Below are 22,296 nucleotides of genomic sequence, written 5' to 3' on the forward strand. Positions count from 1 at the left end.
GGGTAAAAAAACGACAAGATTCACAGAAAATGTATTATGACCCTAGTCATAATGCAAAAAGGTATTTTCACCCTGGTCAGAAAGTTTTTGTTCGGTCCAGTAAGAATCATCAATGGCGTCAGGGAACTTCAGTAGAACCCAAGGGAAGCAAGACATGGATTGTTAACATCGCTAGGGAGAAATATCTTGCTCATATTGATCAGTTACGCCCTGATCATGCTTATAATCCAGTGACTACTGATAGTTGTGAATGTGATATTCCTAGGAAATCAATTGCAAGTGAAAGGTCTATTACACATGTTCCTGTTGTGCGATGACAACATTACTCATTCACCTCTTAAAATTCGTAAGCTGAAGCGTTTGTTAGCCGATGTATCACTATACATCATGTCGTTTGCTATTATTCTGCAATTTAGTTTCAAAATAAATAAGAAAAGAAACAACTTATTTTTTTATATTTGTGTGTATATTAAACTTACTTTTATGTATATAATTTATACTTTTGAAGCACATTTGAGGTTATACCCGAATATAAAGTAATTTATTATGTTTTCTAAACGTATGAGTAGTACTAATAAACGGTATAACAATCGATATTTTTTTTCTAATTCAAAAAACATTACTCTGAAATCACGGTATCTTATTTCGAATTATTTGACAGGGTAAAAGATACGTTGCTTACACTCCCACTCACAGGCCACAAAGCAGAGCAAGTGAGAAAGGTTACAGACGAATTAAAAATTTCCGCAATGTTGCAAAAACGAAATTCCGCACTTCAGACATGAAAGATGTGCAGTTGAGGGTTACGGCGAATGATGTAAGTGATTCTTCAGTTAACGTCATAACGTAGTTTGATAAGATGTTCTCTCTCAGTTTGATAAGATGAATAGTATGTACGTATGTATATTTATTCATTCTTGTGTAAATGAATTGACTGCGGAGCGTCGTTGGTCATCTTGGAACTGACAAAGGTAACAATTTATTCCTTTGGATTGTTTCTTGAAATGACGTCTGTCTTCAATTCTTGTCTATTCACAAATTTTGTTTTTTACAAATGTATTCACACAATGACATGTGGGAGGTAAAGGCAAAGCATCATGTCCTTTAAGTCTATGAAAACTCGAGACTTAAATTTCGTAAAATATTTTTTTATCTATGTATTGACTAATAGCTTTCATCAATATAGAAAATGTATTATCAAAAAATTTTAGTTGTATGTTGTATAAAACTAATATTCATATTTTTTTGAAATGAAATATTCATATTATTTTTAATGCAATAATTTATTTCATCTAGAATTTTCCAATGTGGAGAAAGAATTCAAGGAAAGGAAAGGAAGAGTTCATAGGTTTTGATGCGAAAATACTCGAGATATTCCAACAAAAATTCCAATTCAAGTATGTGTGTGTATATACGTATTTCGTTCTTTAATTTGTATAAAGGACCCCTTTTCGCAGAAAATTAGGTCTTAAGAGTAAGGGTAATTTCTTTACGATGAGAATGACTCTAATGATGGTAATCAACTCATTGATATAGCTGATAGAGATATTTCAGATGAGAATAATGAGGGATTTAATGGTTTCTATGATGTGTGAATGAAAAATATATTTGTTTAATACCTTGGGAAATACAAACCTTCAATGACAACTTTTTTACAAATTTTATCCAAAACACAGGGATGTTCCTTTTACACGTTAAAATACGGTGTATATTTATATCCAGAACTAATTTAATCAGGTTCCAAATCTATATGCTAACTTATTAACCAATTTTGTATAAATATTGGGTTATAAATATAAATTACAAATTAATATTTACATTATTGCTTGTGTACGATACTTATTGAAAGAATATTATAATTTTTCTTAATGTTATTAAAAAATAAAAACTATGTAGAATTAATAGTAGTAGATATAAAGTAGAAAAAATATGAAGCATATTATAAATTTTCTTTTGTTTATTTTACACGATAAATATATATATATGAATGCTGATTGTACCATTATATATATGGTGTAGCGTAGTGGTGAACTCATTTTCGCCAATGATATAACAAATCATTATTCTTGATTAAATGATTTTTAATTTTAAATAACAATATGTAAATTCTACATTTTAGTTAAAGTACTTTAGTGTCGACCACGTTGGTCGCACATCCATTCACTATCTCGGTTCGTCTCGCTCTGTCTAAGTTCTTATCTCTCGTTAGACGACGGCGTACTACCTCTACAGGAGCAGGTGTTTACAACCGGCAGATGTTTTGACTGCACCCGCCGGGGCAGTCCACATAAGTTCAAGGGGTAGGATTCGATGGACGTCACAATGGCCCTATATAATACTGTGTGGTGTATGGGCAGATATATTTTTGTGACAAATTAAAAAAATATTGTAACAGGCAAGCTGTTAACAAGGATGTACAGTAATACTTTTATTCACGAGACACGTGAGATTTAAGTTGTATCGAGAGACGAAGACATTCTCGAGGAGTTCGATTTTAACCTTCATGACGAAGGGTTGTGTGTTTCGCATGTTAATGCAAAATAAAGGAATGCTTCATGTTCGTCACTTCGTATAGGTTTACGGAAAATTCACCGCCAACAATTCACCGACAACAATTCACCGCCATGCAATTCACCGACCAACAATTCACCGCCATGAAATTCACCGACCAACAATTCACCGACCAAAAATTCACCGCCATGCAATTCACCGCTAGGAAAATTCACCGACTAACAATTCACCGCCATGCAATTCACCGCCGGAAGCAGTTAGCGAGGGAATGAGCGATTGAGTTACTGAGTGAGTGACCCAGTGAGTAAGTGATTCAGTGAGTCAGTGAGTGAGTGAGTTACTGATTCAATAAGCGAGTAAGTCAGTCCGTAAGTGAGTGAGTGATCTATTGAGTGAGTAAGTGCCATATCCTAAAGATATGGCGGAAAGTTTAAATAATGACTTTATGAGAAGAAATTCAGATGATACGGATTTGGGTTGCTGTATTTCTGAAATATATGACATCCATATTTATTGTGGGCATCTTTTTCTCAGCCACCTCGCTTTGCATTTTGCCTGTTGTGGCGTTGTTTTTGTATAAATTACAAATTGCTGTTGCCCAATACAAGATAGTATATTCAACAAAATTCCATTAACTCGGTTTTACTCAGAAACTTCTAATGGAATGTTAAAAGGGGTAATAACAGAATTAAAAGATAATAAAGTAAGGGTGTTGCGACTCCCACGGTTTCCCAACAGAGGGAGGCAGAGGTACCATATGTACGAGCTGTATTATTATTATTTATTTTTCCTTTTTTTGTGTGAGTATATTTCAGTAGTACACATCATGTAACTGAGGAGAAAAGAAGGGCAGAACGTCTTCTGTCACTCTGATTTACGAAAAGAAAAGAATATAATGGTTTTGTTTTCGACTAAGTGTTGTTTAATTCTTGCCCAGTGTAACATTTTATTCATAATGCGAGAGGGGTAAGTTTTTAATTTTATTTGGTAGAAACATGATTTTAAATTAAATTTTAGATCGACCCGGACGGGTTCCGCTTTGTCGATCCCTAAACAAGTGGCGAGCCAGCCAGGATAAAGAATTTTTGATTTTAAGAGTTTTTAAATGAAATAATTTTAGATTTTTTAATTGAAACAATTTTGGATATTTTAATTGAAAAACAATTTTTTGATTTTCCAAGTGAAATAAGTTTAGAGTGTAATCGAAGGTATTTTATTTGAAGAATTTCCATCATGGAAAAGTTAGTTAGACAACGAAAGCCAATTAGAAGTTCATTCACAAAAACGGTAAACTCTCTTAAAGAGGAATTAGGTAATGAACCAGTGAATCAGGGTGAAATTCTAGATAAATTTACCAAGCTTGAAGAGTTAAAAGAAAAACTAGAAAATCTAGACGGTTCGGTTCTAGATGCACTTCTAGACTTGAAAGATGTTAGTGATGATGATGTCTCAAAAGAATATGATACCACGGAAGAGTATAGAGATGTGTTTATTACCATCAAACGTTTGGTAAATGAGGCATTACAAAATGCCAGTCCAGAACAGGGCAGTAAGGCAGAATCTGTCATTAGTTCGAATAGACGTACTCAGTATAAATTGCCAGAAATTGAGCTTAAGAAGTTTGATGGCGAGTTAATCAATTATTTACCGTTTCGGGCTCAATTCAAACAAATTCATGATAATGATGAATTGAGCGAAATTGATAAATTTCATTATTTGTGCCAGGCTATGCAATCTGGAACCAAAGCCAAAGAATTTATCAATGCATATCCTGTCACAACGGAAAATTATGAAAAGGCAATTAATGCTTTAAAACAGAGGTTCGGTATAACCGAATTATTGATTGAGGTCTATGTAAAAGAATTATTAAAGTTGATAATTGATAATTCATGCCATAACAAAAATAAGCTGCCCTTGGGTAAATTGGTAGATAGCATAGAAGCTCAGTTACGGGCCTTAGAATCTATGGGTGTTGATTTTGAAAGCAATGGAGCTTGGCTATATCACTTAGTAGAAAGTTGTTTGTCAGAAGAAATTCTAAGGGCCTGGCAACGCTATTCGTATTCTTCCTCCCCCGCTTTAGAAAATTCCACAGATGTGCACTCCATCCCCAAGGAAGAATTTCCCCCTCAACGACAACCAAGTTCAAGGTTAACGAGACTCATGTCTTTTCTGCACCATGAAGTAGAAAATGAGCAAAGGGTGTTGTTGGCAAGAAAGGGATTCGAGGGAGGAAGGGATCAACGACCCCGAGAAAAACAGAAAAAGGGAGATTCTCCCCTTCCCACAGCAATAAACCTACATGCTGGGAACGTTAAGTTGAACTGTATTTTTTGTGATCGTCCCTCACATGAGAGTAAAGATTGTTTTGAGGCTATGTCTCTTTCACTGAATGCAAAATTAGAAAAAATTAAAGAAAAAAAATGCTGCATGAAATGCATTAAAAGAAATCACATTGCTAAATTTTGCCGTACCCTCGTCCGTTGTCATATTTGTAATAAAAATCATCTCACGTTACTATGTCCCGAAACACCTTTGAAAAAGGCGAAAGATAAACGTACGATAGAGGATAATAAAAACCTTTCTTCAGATTCAAGCACTGTGCAAAGCACATCTGTTCAGGAGGAATGTACTTCATCTGTGGCATTAATGACATTAGAGCTTAAGGTTACGGGGAAGTTCTCAAAGCAAGTCCGTGTGCTTTTAGATTGTGGATCGCAAAAGTCTTATATTAAACGGTCCACAGCTGAAGAATTGGGCCTCGAATGCGTCACAGTGGAAACAATATCGCATACCTTATTTGGGGGTTCAACAATCAGTGCTAAGCCCCATAAGAAATTTCGTACAACTCTGGGGGCAACCGATAGATATTTAAAAACACAGTTAGAATTCGAATTTTTGAGTCAGGAAGTGATTTGCGGAAGCATCCCACGGTTAGCCCTTGACAGTAAGCTACTAGAAGAGCTCAAAATTAATAAAATATGGTTAACCGATGTAGGAACAAATTGCCCAGAAGTTGAGGTACTGATAGGTGCAGACATATATGGTAAGATTTTGACCGGACGAGTGAAACAGTTGCAAAGTGGTCTAACCGCTATCGAAACAAAGTGGGGATGGACAGTATGTGGGGAGAAGAATGATAACAAATGTCCAATTGACCGCTCCGCTAGCACTATGACAGTGACAAATCTATCAATAAGGGAGTTAAAAATTCCAGAATTATGGAGCTTGGAAACAATTGGCATTGGCGAAAACAGGAGTCATATGACTAAAGCAGAGGAGGAAGAGCACGCTCAAGAACAATTTTGTGGATCACTGGATAGGAAACAAGATGGTAGATACTGTGTAGGATTACCATGGTTGGACGGACGTCAAGGTATTAATTCCAATCGACACATAGCCGAGAAAAGGTTGTATAGCGTTACTCATAAGCTGAAAAGAACCTCTACTTATGATGATTATGGAAGAGTATTTAATGAATGGGAACAGGAAGGAGTAATCGAAAAGGTACCCGACAATGAGTTAGATCGAAAATGCCACTATTTGCCCCATCATCCTGTCATAAAACCAGATAGTTTGACCACCAAAATCCGACCTGTATTTGATGCTTCTTGTAAAAGTGGTAGGAATCCCTCACTCAATGATTGCCTGGTAAAAGGACCAAATCTCATCGAGCAAATCCCTTCCATAATTTTGAGATTTCGGGAAAAGGCGATAGGGGTGATATCCGACATTCGACGCGCATTTTTACAAATTGAATTGAAGCAGGAAGACCGAGATTTTTTGAGATTTTTATGGTGGGATGCAGAGAACAAAATACAAGTGTTCAGGCATAATCGAGTTGTATTTGGAGTAACAAGTAGTCCGTTTTTGTTGGGTGCGGTAATATTACACCATTTATCTCAGGCACCTGAAGACAGGAAGTATCTTGCTAAGAAGCTTACAAGATCATTTTATGTAGATAACTGCATTACTTCCGTTGACAATACCGAAGAATTGAAAGAATTCATAACAATATCCACAGAGATGTTAGCGGAAGCGAAAATGAAGTTGAGAATGTGGGAGTTTGGCCCTTCTGAGGAAGTGGACATTATGGAGCATGAGATCCCGGACGTCCAACCCACAGATTTCAGTGTCTCAGTCAATATATTAGGATATCTATGGAATAGAACAGACGATAGTCTTACCATTCCCGTCAAATTAGACCTAGAAATTCAGAATCCAACGAAAAGAGAAATGTTATCTATTACGCAAAGCGTATTTGACCCGATTGGTTTTGTATGCCCAGTGATGTTACAAGCTAAATTGCTCATTCAGCAAGCATGGGTATTAAAAACGGATTGGGATGCTCCCTTACCTGATGATATAAGAGATAATTTTGTCCGCTGGTATAAACAACTGGGGTTATTGGCCGAGCTGAAATTTCAACGAAGAGTAGGATATGGAGATCATGAGAACTGGTCTATACACGTGTTTTGTGATGCCAGTCAAGCGGCGTATGCTACGGCTATTTTCCTGAGATGCGAAAATCAGAATAAGGTATCTGTGCAGTTGGTAGGTGCACGGTGTAGGCTAGCTCCACTAAAGAAAATTACGATACCCAGACTTGAACTTCTTGCATGCGTCATAGGAGCAAGATTAAATAATTTCATAGTAAATTCCTTAAATGTTTCCTCAATTAGCTCGTACTTTTGGACTGATTCTGCCACCTGCCTTGCATGGATCAAACGTAATGACCAGTGGGGCACATTTGTGGGCAACCGAGTGCGAGAAATAGGGAAATTGTCAAATCCGAACCAATGGCTCTACATCCCAGGTCATTTGAATCCAGCAGATCTTCCTTCTCGCGGCTGTAATGTAGCCCACCTGATAGAGAGCAGATGGTGGGAAGGACCGTTATGGTTGAAAGAAAATAGAGATACCTGGCCTAGTCTAGAAGTGCATACAGATGAGCGTCTAGTAACTGTAGAAAGAAAGAAATCGCCCACTGTAAATTTAAGCGTTAATGATAATAATGAAAATATTAGTTGGTATAAAAAATTCTCTAACTTCTCTCGCATTGTGCGCATCTTTTGCTGGGTGAGAAGATTCATCTTGAGAGCACAGAAAAAAGTCATCCAGAAAGGAAATCTAGTGGATGCATATGAGAAGGAGAACGCAGAAAATCTCCTCTGGTTGTCTGTGCAACGAGAATCATTTCCTGTCAAGGAAAATCGCTTCAAGGGTCTGACCGTTGTTGAAGACGAGAATGAACTATTGAGAATTAAAACCAAAATTATTGAGAGAGACGATGAATTTCCGTTTCTTTACTCGCTTCTCCTTCCTACGAAACACTATCTTGTGGACTCTTTGATTTGACAATACCATGTCAATAATAGCCATGCAGGGATGCAAATCCTCGCGTCAATACTAAGAGAAAAGTATTGGATTATATCTTCAAAACGGGCAATTAGACGAGTGATTTCCAGATGTGTACCTTGTAAACGACACAAGGCCAAAGCAGGGACAAGTGTACCGATACAGCTTCCGTTCGACAGAGTGAGGGAGGCCAATGTCTTCGAAATAGTAGGCATAGATTTGTGTAGACCTCTCTATTTGAAATCTAAAACCAAAGCTTGGATCGTACTGTTCACCTGTGCTATCTATAGAGCCATACACTTGGAGTTAGTGTCCTCTTTAAGCACCGAAGCATTTATACAAAGTTTCCGCAGATTCGTGGCCAGAAGAGGCAGACCATCCATTGTGTACTCCGACAATGGAACTAATTTTGTGGGAACTAGCAATGCGCTAAAACTAATTGATTGGATTAAAGTTACCAACGATAAGCATTTATCTCCAATCAAGTGGAAATTCATCCCCCCTACTGCAGCCTGGTGGGGAGGATGGTGGGAGAGACATAAGATCAGTCAAAGAACTCTTAGTGCGAGTCCTAGGCCGGTCATCTCTGCATTTTGAAGAACTCTATACGATCATTTGCGACGTTGAGGCTACAGTGAACCGCAGACCTCTCACATTCGTATCAGAGAATTCTGACGACCTGGTGGCGCTTTCTCCAGCATCCGTTCTCCAAGAAATCCCAACATCAGGAGTTCCGGATCTTGACGTGATTGATCATAAGAGCTCCAACGCTAGGCTCAAGTACCGTCAGAAGCTCCGAGGTGAATTGAGAAGCCGTTTCCGAAAGGAGTACTTGGGTCAGCTGATTCAACGGTCAAGTGAACAAGGAAGGAACTTCCAAGTCGACGATGTGGTCTTGGTGGGACTGGAAGACAAGAAAAGAGTGTTGTGGCCCATGGCCAGAATAACAGAAGTTCTTCCCAGCAGAGACGGTAGCACGCGCGTGGTAAGACTCCAAACGAGATCTGGAACTCTAGTTCGACCTGTACAAAGACTTTACCCGTTAGAATTGAGTGACTCACAAGATCCGGTCATTAAATTCAGCGAACAGAGAAGGTATAGATTCGGTCGAGAGCTGAAAATACCGGACAGACTTATATTGTGACACTCAACAGTCGTGTGTGCAAACAAAATCAACAATATGTGTCGCACTACATAATATGTATTTATTTTATGAATGTCATGCATTTTTATACATGTTTGATATACTCAAATTTTGAAAATTTAACTTTTATTATGGGTTATTATGCAGAGCATATGTATTTTTCAACTTTTGTAGTTGCATGTGTATATATAGCTATTTTTTGATTCTATGCTCAGTAATGTTTATTTCGGAACAATATTTTGTATATTGGAATTTTGTTTAGGCGCACTGCAATTCCAATGGTGGGAGGATGTTGCGACTCCCACGGTTTCCCAACAGAGGGAGGCAGAGGTACCATATGTACGAGCTGTATTATTATTATTTCTTTTTCCTTTTTTTGTGTGAGTATATTTCAGTAGTACACATCATGTAACTGAGGAGAAAAGAAGGGCAGAACGTCTTCTGTCACTCTGATTTACGAAAAGAAAAGAATATAATGGTTTTGTTTTCGACTAAGTGTTGTTTAATTCTTGCCCAGTGTAACATTTTATTCATAATGCGAGAGGGGTAAGTTTTTAATTTTATTTGGTAGAAATATGATTTTAAATTAAATTTTAGATCGACCCGGACGGGTTCCGCTTTGTCGATCCCTAAACAAAGGGGATACGCGATAAATCAACCCCCTAAAAATGCTTAAAATCATGTCCTGTTATCACTTTGATATTATAAAAAACATCGCTGATCATCAGTAACCAATGGGTTTTCTTTATGCTGAACTAGCTGTTACCCGCGATTTCACGTGATGAACTTTCAAAAATCCCGCCTTAGTGCGTATCTATATGTACTCTATATTTACTATATACGTATATATATACTTCCTATGCAACGGAAATTAGTGACGATTTTTTTAATATGGGAGTCGGTGACGTTTTTTGAGTGATGGAAATCTGTTACGTTTTTGTGTTACGGAAGTCGGTTACGATTTTGGGATCAAGTTTTCATTTAACTCTTGCATATATCGGGATCAAGTTATGTGCATGTACCCAGAGGTTCCCACATCCTACAGCAGGTCCCCTAAGCTGAAATAGATGGCGGGCCCCCAAACCAGCGTTTTCACGGGCCCCTCTGTGCTTAATTTATAGTGTGAAAATATCACAAAGTATAAGAAACGTTCCGGCCCCTGTCAGCCCTGCCATCGGGAGGGTCATGCCGAGAGGTATGTATACGTAAAATATACATATATCACCAGTGCTCCCAACATACAGGGTCGAGGTACCCGGGAGATTGCACATACACCTTCATGGGGAAGTTAAAAGGTTTCATTTCCAGGGGTCCTTGATGGAACTCATTGTTTTCTTGCTGGTTTAACATTGACAAATTTGCGATAGCGGAAGCCCAATGTATATCCAGTCTCAGGTCCCATAAAATTTGCGAATTCGGTCACGGGTAATTGCGTGGGGGGGGGGGGGGCTGGATTTTATTCGTTGGTAAAATAAATATTTGCAGTGGCCTTCACAGGGGATGCCCGATTAGCTTCCGAGTCAGGGGTCCCATTCCATTTTGGGGGCACTGGATGAATCTCATTCTTTTCTGTTGTTTAACATTGTAGAATTTTCAACAGCACAAGCCCGAGATAAATCCAGTGTCTGTGTGCCCCACTAAAAATCTGCGTATGGGGTCCCCGTTACTGGATGTGGGCCCTGGATTTTATTCGTTTTAAAATTGATAAAAATTAAAAATTTTCGTAGCCACTCACACGTCAAGCCTTCAGGTCGGGGCCCCATGGAAAAGTTGATAGGTTTCATTTCGGGTGTTCCTGGATGAATCTCATTGGTTTTTGTTGTTTAACATTGTAAAATTTGCAACACATCGGTAGCCCGAGATAAATCCAGTCAGGGCCACCCCCCTAAAATTCAACGAATTGGAGTTTGGGGACCCCCATGGGGAAGTTTTCTGGGGTTACTTGATAAATCACATTTGTTTTTTGTTGCTTTATTATTATAAAATTCGCTTCTTCAGTAAGCTGGTGCTTTCACGTGTCCCTTTCCATAGCACGCTGATGAAGTGGGACGAAATAAATAAGATATGTTGTGAATAGAAAAGGGGGGGGGGGGGTTTGACAGATGGCAGGGGGGGGGCAGAGCCCCCTAGTACTGTATATAAAATAACATGTCATGCCTGATTCATCATCGCCGAGCCAAAACCGCTGAAGCTGTAAATATATCAAATTTTGTGAATAGTTTTTTTCACGACGTAAAGACTCACTACTCACTAAGAAATGGTTTTTCAATATTCGACAACACCTAAGGGCGTCATAAGAGTGGGTATCAACGTTGAAATCATGCCGAACCGAAACAGCTGAAGCTATAAATATGACATTAGATCAATATTGTAATATAGACTCATTGAGAAGGGATATGTTTTCGGAACAATCGGATTTTTTAATCATTTGTGGCACTACTACGTTAAAAAAATTAACTCACTTACTGAACATTCACTCACTCACTCCCTCCCTCACTCACTAACCAATTTACTCGCTCGCTCAATCACTGACGCGATCACTCGCTCAATCACTGACTCGGTCACTCGCTCAATCACTTACTCACTCGATCACTCGCTCAATCACTTACTCACTCGGTTACTCGCTCAATCACTTAATCACTCTGTCACTCGCTCAATCACTTACTCACTCGATCACTCGCTCAATCACTTACTCACTCGGTTACTCGCTCAATCACTTAATCACTCTGTCACTCGCTCAATCACTTACTCACTCGGTCACTCGCTCAATCACTGACTCAGTCACTACTGGGTCACTCACTCACCCGCTCAATCACTTACTCACTGGGTCACTCACTCACCCGCTCAATCACTTACTCACTGGGTCACTCACTCACTAGGTCACTCACTCACTCGGTCACTCAATCACTGACTCGGTCACTCGCTCAATCACTGACTCGGTCACTCGCTCAATTACTTACTCACTTGGTCACTCAATCACTGACTCAGTCACTCAATCACTGACTCGGTCACTCGTTCAATCACTGACTCGGTCACTCGCTCAATCACTGACTCAGTCACTCAATCACTGACTCAGTCACTCAATCACTGACTCAGTCACTCAATCACTGACTCAGTCACTCAATCACTGACTCGGTCGTTCGCTCAATCACTTACTCGGTCACTCGCTCAATCACTTACTCGGTCACTCAATCACTGACTCGGTCACTCGCTCAATTACTAATTCACTTGATACCTCAATCACTTACTCACTTGGTCACTCAATCACTTACTCACTTGGTCACTCAATCACTGACTCGGTCACTCGCTCAATCACTTACCCACTCGATCACTCGCTCAATCACTTACTCACTCGGTCACTCAGTCACTCACTCGATCACTCGCTCAATCACTTACTCACTCGGTCACTCAGTCACTCACTGGGTCACTCACTCACTCAGTAACTCAATCGCTCATTCCTTTGCTAACTGACTCGCACTAAAACTGTTGTCGGTGAATTGTGGGTGAATTTTCCTAGCGGTGAATTTTCCTAGTGGTGAATTGCATGGCGGTGAATTGTCGGTCGGTGAATTTTCCTAGTGGTGAATTGCATGGCGGTGAATTGTCGGTCGGTGAATTTTCCTAGCGGTGAATTGCATGGCGGTGATTTGTTGGTCGGTGAGTTGTTGGTCGGTGAATTTTCCGGCGGTGAATTGTTGTCGGTGAATTGCTGGCGGTGAATTTTCCGGACACGCTTCGTATACACCTCACCAATCGTCACATTGGCGCCCAACGTTTTTAAAATAGACGCGTGAGTGGTTTTAGCTAAGCGGACATTCTAATTAGGTACCAAGTGAGTGAAAATGGCATATTTGGCGAAATATCGAAAAGACGAACTCCGTCGCCTTGCCGAAGAGATGGGCGAATCTACCGAACCCGAGATGAAAGTGATAGAGCTAAAGAAACTTATTACGTCCAGTAAAGAATACGATGAGGTCTTCGCAAAAGGAGTGCTACAGACCCTCGTAGAAGAGAGAATTCGACAAGAAGAAGCAGAAGAAAGAATTCGACGAGAAGAAACAGAGGAGAGGATTCGACGGGAAGATGTCGAAGAGAGGAACCGGCGAGCAGAAATGCAGTTCGAACTCGAGAGACTGAGGATAGAAGCGGAGAAGTGCCAAGCTTCCGTTCGACCGGCTGTGACAAATCGGGACTTTCAAGTGTCGGTTCCGCGTTTTGAATCATCAGATGACATTTCATTGTTCCTGGTCCTGTTCGAACGACACATGGGATTACACCAAATTCCGGAAGAATTGTGGATTACGTATCTCATCAATAGCTTACCGAAGGAGGTGGCTAGGATCTGTGCCAGGGAGCCTGACGAGAAGTTCAAGGACTATCGGTATCTCAAGGAACTGCTGTTAAAGCGATTTAAGCTACATGCGGACAGATTTCGACAGCTTTTTGTAGAGCATCGGAAGAACTCGGAGAGTTCATGGCGTGACTTTTATTTTGAGTTGAAAACGTATCTTGAAGGGTGGTTAACAGAAGTTAAGGTCACAACATTCGAGGACTTGATTAATCTAGTCATAGCTGATCAGATGAAGAAGAAGTGCCCTCCACAAGTGAAAGAACATTTCATCGATGTATTGGCCATGTTGATCTCCCCATCGGAACTAGCGAAGAAACTCGACGCGTATGAAGATGCCAGGAGTACTTTCACAAAGAAATTCAACCAGCAGTACGATGTCGAGGGTCGTCGAAAGCAAATACCGAGGAAATATCCATGGACGTCATCAAAACCAGTGATTCGTGCAGATGAACAGACACTTCCCATGATCAGTCTGGATGAACAGCGACCTGTAGGTTGCTATGGATGCGGATATCCGGGGTTAATTAGAGCGCAGTGTCCGACCTGTAATCCTGAAACCACATCGACAACCGCTCAGTTTGGTAAGTTGGAACTGAATGTATGCTGTTCTGTAACAAAACCCGTAGCATTGTTAAAAATTCATGTAAATGGCAAAGTGGGAACTGCCTGTGCCGACAGTGGTGCTACGCACTGTATCGCAAGTGATACTCTGCATCGTATTTTGAAAGAGAAAAACGCCAAATTCCATCGGAAAACTATCAAGATGCGTCTTGCAAACGGACAGCAATCAACGGTGAATGTGTGGACCACAACGGTATTGATCAACATCCAATGGAAGCGACTAAGGACGAAATTTATAGTTCTTCCTGGAATCGCCGGTAACAGAACTCTTTTGGGAATCGACTTTCTAGAGAAAGCTGGTATCGTGTTGGATCTCAAGCGAAGGCAATGGTGCTTCGGGGAAAATACTCGGAAGCGATTCCACTTTGTGAACGAGTCTACGATTAAAATTGTTCAACATGTAGTAGAGCATGTTCACTTGAATTCTTGCCAACTACGACAAGTTGAAGGACAGCAACGGAAACAAGTGCTGAACAGGTCGTGGAAAAATAATGAAATTTTTTTCAGTCCAGGGGGAGGAGACACTCCCGAAGGCGAAGTTCACCATGGTGATATGACATCCGAACCCCAGCGGTGGGATCCGTCTAGACGTCTCAGGAACCAAACAGGTCGCGTCCGTGACTGTCCACGTCATGTTTCTGGCTATCCACGTCCTGCTGTCCATAGCGAAATCCACCAATCCGCAAGAAGTGTTCATCACCAACCGGTGCAAGGGCAACCACGAGTTACTCCGACAGGCAGGCAAGTACTAGCAGGAACGAACGAGTCGAACTTTCCGGTGCCAGGCGACGCAGTCCAGGATGACCAGGATATTATCCCATACGGCATCGTTGTAAAATGCCAAGCCAAACAATAACGTCTAGCAATAGCTTCCGTGAGTCAAAGATTCAAACAAGTATAAGCAGTGCTAGAGAGAGAGGAACGATAAATGCAGGGGGAGTGGCTTTAAGTATTCTGATCAAAACACTAACGCGCGTCGATCAGAAGTTCGCAGCCATGCCCAAAGAAGTCGTGAAAACAGGTTGACTCCCATGCGAAGCCTTACAAGAGTTTCTGTGAAGCAGAAGGCGGAACAAAAACGGGATGAACGCAAAGGTTATGTTAACAACGGTTCCAAGCAGAGTTCTCGAAGGAAGAACTGGTCGACAAAGTTCACGCCACAACGAGATGGACCGTACCCTGTGCTAGCTCAGAGATCGCCTACGAGGTACATAGTCGCTGATCCGGCCAAATCGGGTGTCTCTGTCAGCGTATATCGTACTTCTGCTCTCACACCATGTGCGAAACCGGATGCTGTATCCGTAGTGTCATCACGAAAGACGGGACGACCACTCAAAGTTGGAACTAACAAGAACACTGAACAACTTCCCATAACGCCTATTGCTGGTTCCTTGCCGGAACGTCCGCGAAACCAGAGGGGGAGTATGTAACAGGCAAGCTGTTAACAAGGATGTACAGTAATACTTTTATTCACGAGACACGTGAGATTTAAGTTGTATCGAGAGACGAAGACATTCTCGAGGAGTTCGATTTTAACCGTCATGACGAAGGGTTGTGTGTTACGGATGTTAATGCAAAATAAAGGAATGCTTCATGTTCGTCGCTTCGTATACACCTCACCAATCGTCACAATATCTACATACATAACATAACAGGCCCTGATTCATGCCTGATTGATTTATCATCGCCGAGCCAAAACTGCTGAAGCTATAAATTCCAAATTTGGTCAATAGTTTTGTTTCATTCCGTAAAGATTCACTAAAAAAAGGTTTCTATAAATTAGGCCCCTTGGGGGGGGGGGGGGTTCAAAAAGATAACATAAAGGAATTACGCCGACCAGAAACCGTTTTATCTATATTCATGAAAAATTCGGGCAAAAGGTTTATTTCATAACGTACAGACCAATTATGAAGGCGTTTTTTTCGAAATTCAACACCTTAAGCGGTTATAATTGTGTTCGAAACGACATAGAGAAATCACGCCAGCCGAAACCGCTTAATATATAGTCATGAAATTTGTTCAGAAGTTTTATTTATCCGACTAAGAAGAGTTTTTTTGCAATTCGACGCCCTAAGGGGGTTCCTAAAGGGGTTCAAAGGTAACAGAGAAATCATGCCAAGCCGAAACCGCTGAATGTAGTCATGAAACTTGGTCAGAATTTCATTTTATAACGTAAAGACTAAGTAAGAATGGGTTTTGAACTTTGACCTCTAAGGTGTGAAAGGGGGTGATAAGGGGGTTCAAATGTAACATAGAGATATATAGATAACCTGCCGTCGAGCCGAAACCACTGAAATCCACCATCATGAAATTCGGTCAGAAGTTCAGTTTCATGACGTAAGGAGTGATCAAGTGTTTTTTTGGAAATTCGACTCCAGAGGATGTCATGGGGGGGATTTGAAAGGTAACGTAGAAATCACTCCAGGCCGAGACCACTGAAGAGCTCTATTCATGAAATTTATCTGAAGTTTAATTTCATGACGTAGAAACTAAGAAGGGGTTTGTTAAATTTAACCCTTCGGGGGGGGGGGTTCAAAAGTAGCATTCATGACATTTGGTCAGAAGTTTAATTTCGTGATGTAAAGTCATAGTTTTAGTAAGAAGGCGATTTTCGAAATACGACCCCTAAGGTGTCACGCCTAGCCGGAACCACTGAAGATGAATATTCATGAGATTTGGTCAGCAGTTTTATTTCATGACTTTAAGAAGGGGTTTCTCAAAACTCCACCTCTGGAGGGGGCATAAGGGGTTCAATAAGTTTTGAGGAATTCATATGTACAAATGACGCCATATCGAAACCTCTGACGCTATAAATATGAGGTGTTTTTTCAAAATTCAGCCCGCACTGGGGGAGATAGGGGTTGTTGATTCAAAGAGTGGTTATATGGAGCAATCATCACCACGCCGAAATCACTGAAGCCATAAATATGAAATGTATTCAGTACCATATTTTATAATGTAGATACCAAAAGACGGGATTTCTGAAAATTTATCCCCCGAGGAGGCCATGTGGGATTCAAATGTTATATAGGGGAATCATCGCCGAGTAATTTTCAGATTACGAAATGCACGCGAAAGAGGCCACGGTTAACAGCTAGTATATATATATAACCAAATCACAGCAACCCAATATAAAACCGTATATCCGAAAAACTCTCCACGATATATAATTCCATATCACTTATTAGAAAAAACTGTTAAGTAATACTATATAGTACAATGCCCACATAGAAGAGATTATGGTTGTCTCATCTATGTATGGATGGCTACTCGGTTTTTCCCACTATGCTTATGATACTTCTTTTTAAACGTGTCAATTTTGTTAGGGTTAACGACCCCGGAATCTATTCCATGTATTAGGCTAACTATACACTACGGTTCGGATGCTGAGGTTAATCTTATCAGCAACTGCGGAATTTTGTTAACTGTTAGCAACTGGATTTTAATGTCACGTGAATCTTGGGATTGGCTAAATTATTTTTACCAAGCTTTGAGCTTGGCTACGGTTAGCATGCAAATTCATGCTCATATAAATTGCATTACAGTAAAACCACTCTTAACGGACACCCCTCAGATGCGGTCACCCATCTTTTACGGCCAAATAATAATTTTGAGTTGTATAATGAAAGTATGTATTTCAAATCCCTGATTAATGGTTACCCCTCTTTTAAGGGCAATTTTTTTTGTCCTGTCGGTGTCCGCAAAAGAGAGATAAACTGTATACACCTAATAAAAATTTTCAGGTAATGAAATTATTTAATTTTTTGTAACAATATTTACCGTTTGAAATTAATTCGGAGTTGAAGATAGAGAGTCTACAAGTTAACCCATTTTTGACCGCTCTTCCAATTCGTGACCAAACCGCACAATTTTTTATGTATGATAACTGGTAATTGTTATTCAAATAACATACTTTTGAAGATTCAAAAAATTGGACATGAATTTAGCACGTTTTTCTTTGTAATAAAAGAAAATGAATGAAAAAGTAAATTAATTAAATTTCTAATTAATGGAAATTAATCATCTTAGTTCAATAATAATACAGTGGAACTTCGGTTAACGATCTTAATTCGTTCCACCAACGGACTCGTTATCCGAATCACTCGTTATGCAAATCAAACTTCCTTATAGGAAATAATGGAAACTTGGATAATTCGTTCCACAATTATTCTTTCACATGAAAATTGTGTTTGTTTTGACTAATAAAAACGTCATTCATTCAATAATTCAACACAATAATAATATAATAAATAATATAATAAAACATTAAAAAAATAATAACACCATTAATAAAATAGGCAACACGATAATATTTACAAATTGACTTGCTCTAAACCAGGGTTTTCCAACCGGTGTTCCAGGTAAGAGCATTTTTGGGGTTCCGCGGAATCAAAAGTGACGGAGAACCAAAAAATTGCGGAACCCTGACAGCTCAAAAAATTCTTATTACTGTTTTACTTGAGGTAATTTTTTATTTAAATTTTTGTTGAGATTGTGCACTCCAAAAAAAAATCGCTTTGGCTTCTTTCTCCCATTCTCACACGCAAGTCCCTCAGACAAGAGTCAAGACTCCCTGGAAATTGGTATTCCCGAAACTCAAGATCTCCATGAGGAACCCTCCCCCCCCCCCATCCCCGGACGGTCTACCTCCTAGGATGCTGAACTTTTGAATTGTTTCTTTGCATTCCGTGGTCACCACGGTCCCTCTCCCTTTTAGGATCGCCAATTAAGCTTCGTGGTGTCAGATTCTTATCGCTTTTCTGAACAGCAAATCCTAAATAGCAATCACAAAACAGAGAAAAGGAAAACTTATTGTCTAACTTGCCTGTGGTTATTTTTTTTTCCATTTCACAGATTTTTTACCACAAAATAGAACCGTGTTTATACGACGTTCAAGAAAGCACGTCAAAACGTCGTATAAGGGCGGAAATCGTGCAACTGAAACTTCTCTTATAAAATGTCCCCCCCCCCCCCAGACCTGAAAGAAAAAAAATTACAAAAATTCAATGGTTTTAATTGCATTTTGTTTATTGTATAATAATCATTCTTGAGAAAAATTACCCACAACATTATAAATTTTTCAAAATCATTTAATAAATTACTTAAATAACTGTAATTCGCTTCGCATTGCACCACAGTTGCTTAAATCCTGAGTATTCTTATATTTTTCTCCTGAAAATTTGAAAGAAAAAACGTAACTTTTACATTTTGAAAAGGTTTTTTGTTGTTGTTTTTTCCCATATCTAAGCAAAGCACACATATAATGCTTTTCCAGCTCTTTAAACGTTTTCTAGAAGAAAAGAAGCGAAATACTTCAACAGTGTGTCTCAAACCATGTGTCGCGGCTCTCAGCGGGCATTGCCAACATTTGTGAAGGGCGTCGCGGCAAGCTTTCGACAATGCTGATTGCCTATTTAGTGTGTTGAAAGGGTGCTTTTTTAAACTATTCTGGGCGGGGTGGGGGAGGGGTAAAGCTGTGTGGATTCCAACTAGAGGAGTCTGGTGATACAGGCGTTTCACCAGAGGGGGGGGGGGGCACAAATTTCACCCTTTAACCTCACCTCCAACATTCAAAGAGTGCCAATAGACGTGCCAATATACGGCTAAGTATCGAGTCCGACATCACCCAACCCCTTAACCTGGGCAATGGCTTTAGTTGGCATTTGTCGATAGAGCCTGGGCGGTAAACGGCATGAAAGGGAAAAAGAAAAATTCTAAGAATCAAGGAGTGGCCTTGATATCATACCTCTGTCAGCAATCAGTCAATTAGTCTATCATCCAAGTTTAGGGCTTTCCGGGTGATAATATGCAATGGAAAACTATTGTAGCGACACATTTTTGTAATCCCCAATAATTACATAGATTGAATGAGTGTTGTCCCATGCAGACGACCCCCAAGAGTCGGTCAACGACCTCGAGTGAATCACGTGATAACGGGTACTGGAGAAACTGGAGACGACCGTCAGGAAAACAGCAGCAGAGACTCACTACACACGAAAGCGTGAGGTTCGAAATTTTATGTCTGTCTTCCTTTTTAATTAACCCAGATAATTATTATGTGTCATCCTAATAAATGTTTATTCCGAAGCAATGACTGCGTGTGGTGACTCCGCAATGCTCATTTTTCAAACATTCGGAGTTCGAGTTGAAGCGAAAACGTGGAGTAATTAATTGAAGTTTTTGCCACTCATAAATGCCCTGTTGTCTTCTTTTTCACCCTGTCCTGGTCTGTGTGGGACTCGGGTCATTTGAATCACATGCGAAGAGTTGGAGAAAGGCATTGACATTGAACTGCATTTTTTCTTCGTCCAGCTAGTCTTTTGTTTAATGTTGAATAAAAAGCGTAAGGGGAATTTCCCACAAGTGACTATCATTGTATGTAGGTGAATTCACCGAAAATTTCAAGGTTTCGCACCCCAGAAACAAATAATCTCACTCGATGTCCAATCATTGCTGCTCATGTAACATCACGTGACAAGCAAACATTTGGCATGTTCCAGGGAAAAAAATCCTACATGGGGACAGTTGCTAAAATCATCCTTTTCATTCCGCGTTTACGTTTTTTGCTCAAGTTGGAATTTTTCGCTCCTCTGAGACAACGATTTCAGCTTGTGCTGAATAGTTTAATCTTCATATTTACTATAGCTGGATGTTGGTTTGGCCCACTGAAGTAAGGGAGTGGAAGAGCGCCCGAATGACGTAATGTTAAGAACCTGGTCTCGGGTTTGAACCCGACGGAAGATATTTTCCTCAACGAACTTGAGGCGACCACCGATAGATATATCGCCTTCATTTCCAGCCTATCTCATTGATTGCAGTAAATTGCGATTCGTTTCCTTTTGACCCATCATTCTACATTTCGAATGAGAATGTTGTAGCCAAAATTCGCACTCAACCTGGTCAGTTGATCCGGACCTCCACGGGAGCAATCATTTCCCTCTAGAGGTTAAGTGTCTTGATCGACGCCATAGTATACCTGAGACCTCCTCGGTGGAAGCTTGTGGCCGATCGATGGGCTGACTTCACGGTCAAGGCAGAAATCACGGAGGATATGGTTTCGCAACCCGACGTCGACCATTGTGTCGACCTTGTGACCAGTTGTATGATCTCAGCAGCCAATGAAACAATACCCAAATTCTCCTTGAAACTTCCTAAATTTCCTAAACCTTGGTGGAATCACGAATACACTCTTATAATTAAAGCACAAAAGAAAGCATGGAGTAGGTCCCGGCGGTACCCTACCCATGATAATAAGTTGGCATTTTTAAAAGCAAAGGCGATAGCGAGAAGAACCATGCGCCAGGCTCAACGTGAGTCATGGCAAAAGTTTACGACGGAAATCAATTCATCAACTTCATCCAAAATTATTTGGGACCGGATCCGAAAAATCAGTGGCCATTATCAGTCTCATCCCATCACTATATTAAATACCATTGACACTATCATCAGCGATGTGAGAGATATTGCGGACACCATCGCCGCCCATTTCGCCGCTGTCTCCAGTTATGCGAACTATCCCCCCATCGTTTCATCCCATTAAATCATCGGCCGAACGCAATGCGTACACCTTCTGGCCTTTTACACCGGCGGGGCCGGTGTAAAAGTTCATTTGTTCACCCTGCATGAACTGATGACGGCCTTGCAGCGAAGTCCTGACTCAGCTGTAGGGCCCGATGGTATTCATTATTCCATGATTCGGCATCTCTCACCAGAATCACTCCCATATTTACTCATATTATTTAATCGGATCTAGGTCAGTCATTCATTCCCTGACACCTGGCGAGCTGCCATTGTTCTTGCATTCCCGAAGCCTGGCAAAAATCCTCAGCAACCTAATAGTTACAGACCTATTGCTTTGACCAGTTGTTATGCAAGCTCATTGAACGCATGGTCAACTATCGCCTTATGCACTACCTTGAGGTTAGCAATATTTTATCGAAACATCAAAGTGGCTTTACACGGTTCAGATCCACAACATGCAATCTCTTAAGCCTTGAGACTTCAATCAGACAAGCATTCGTGAAGAGGGAGCATATGATAGCCATATTTTGACATAGAAAAGGCTTACGACCGTACTTGGAGGCACGGAATTCTTCCCGACCTCTATAATTGCGGCTTGCGGGGCAACTTGCCCGTTTTTATTACGAACGTTCTTGCTTGCCGCATCTTCCAGGTACGGATAGGAAGCACATTATCAGCCCCCAAAAGGGGTGTAATGTGATAGGCCCCCTCGTGGTGCACTCTGGGTAACGCCAAATCTATGACACGCCATTGTCTTCGCATATTTGTGCTCATATCATTCATATTTCAA

At 40.3% G+C, this 22,296-nt stretch overlaps 1 protein-coding gene across 2 annotated transcripts in view; it reads left to right on the forward strand.

The window, feature by feature from the left end:
- Positions 1-1,300: 1,300 nt before the first annotated feature.
- Positions 1,301-22,296, forward strand: part of LOC149065947 (glutamate receptor ionotropic, delta-1-like) — a 188,752-nt gene continuing 167,756 nt past the window's right edge. Inside the window, exon 1 of one of the 2 annotated variants that reach the window (XM_089253336.1) lies at positions 1,301-1,397. In XM_089253336.1, the coding sequence (XP_089109462.1) occupies positions 1,306-1,397 (92 nt within the window). In that variant the 5' untranslated portion in view covers positions 1,301-1,305. Of the gene's footprint in view, positions 1,398-9,476; positions 9,560-22,296 lie in introns of those variants that run through there. The other variant, XM_089253337.1, reaches the window with a different exon arrangement.

This window comes from Pholcus phalangioides, unplaced genomic scaffold, assembly GCF_987345545.1.
Source record: "Pholcus phalangioides strain wild (caught in Gottingen) unplaced genomic scaffold, Ppha-v1.0 ptg000037l_1, whole genome shotgun sequence".
Taxonomy (NCBI): Eukaryota; Metazoa; Arthropoda; class Arachnida; order Araneae; family Pholcidae; genus Pholcus; species Pholcus phalangioides.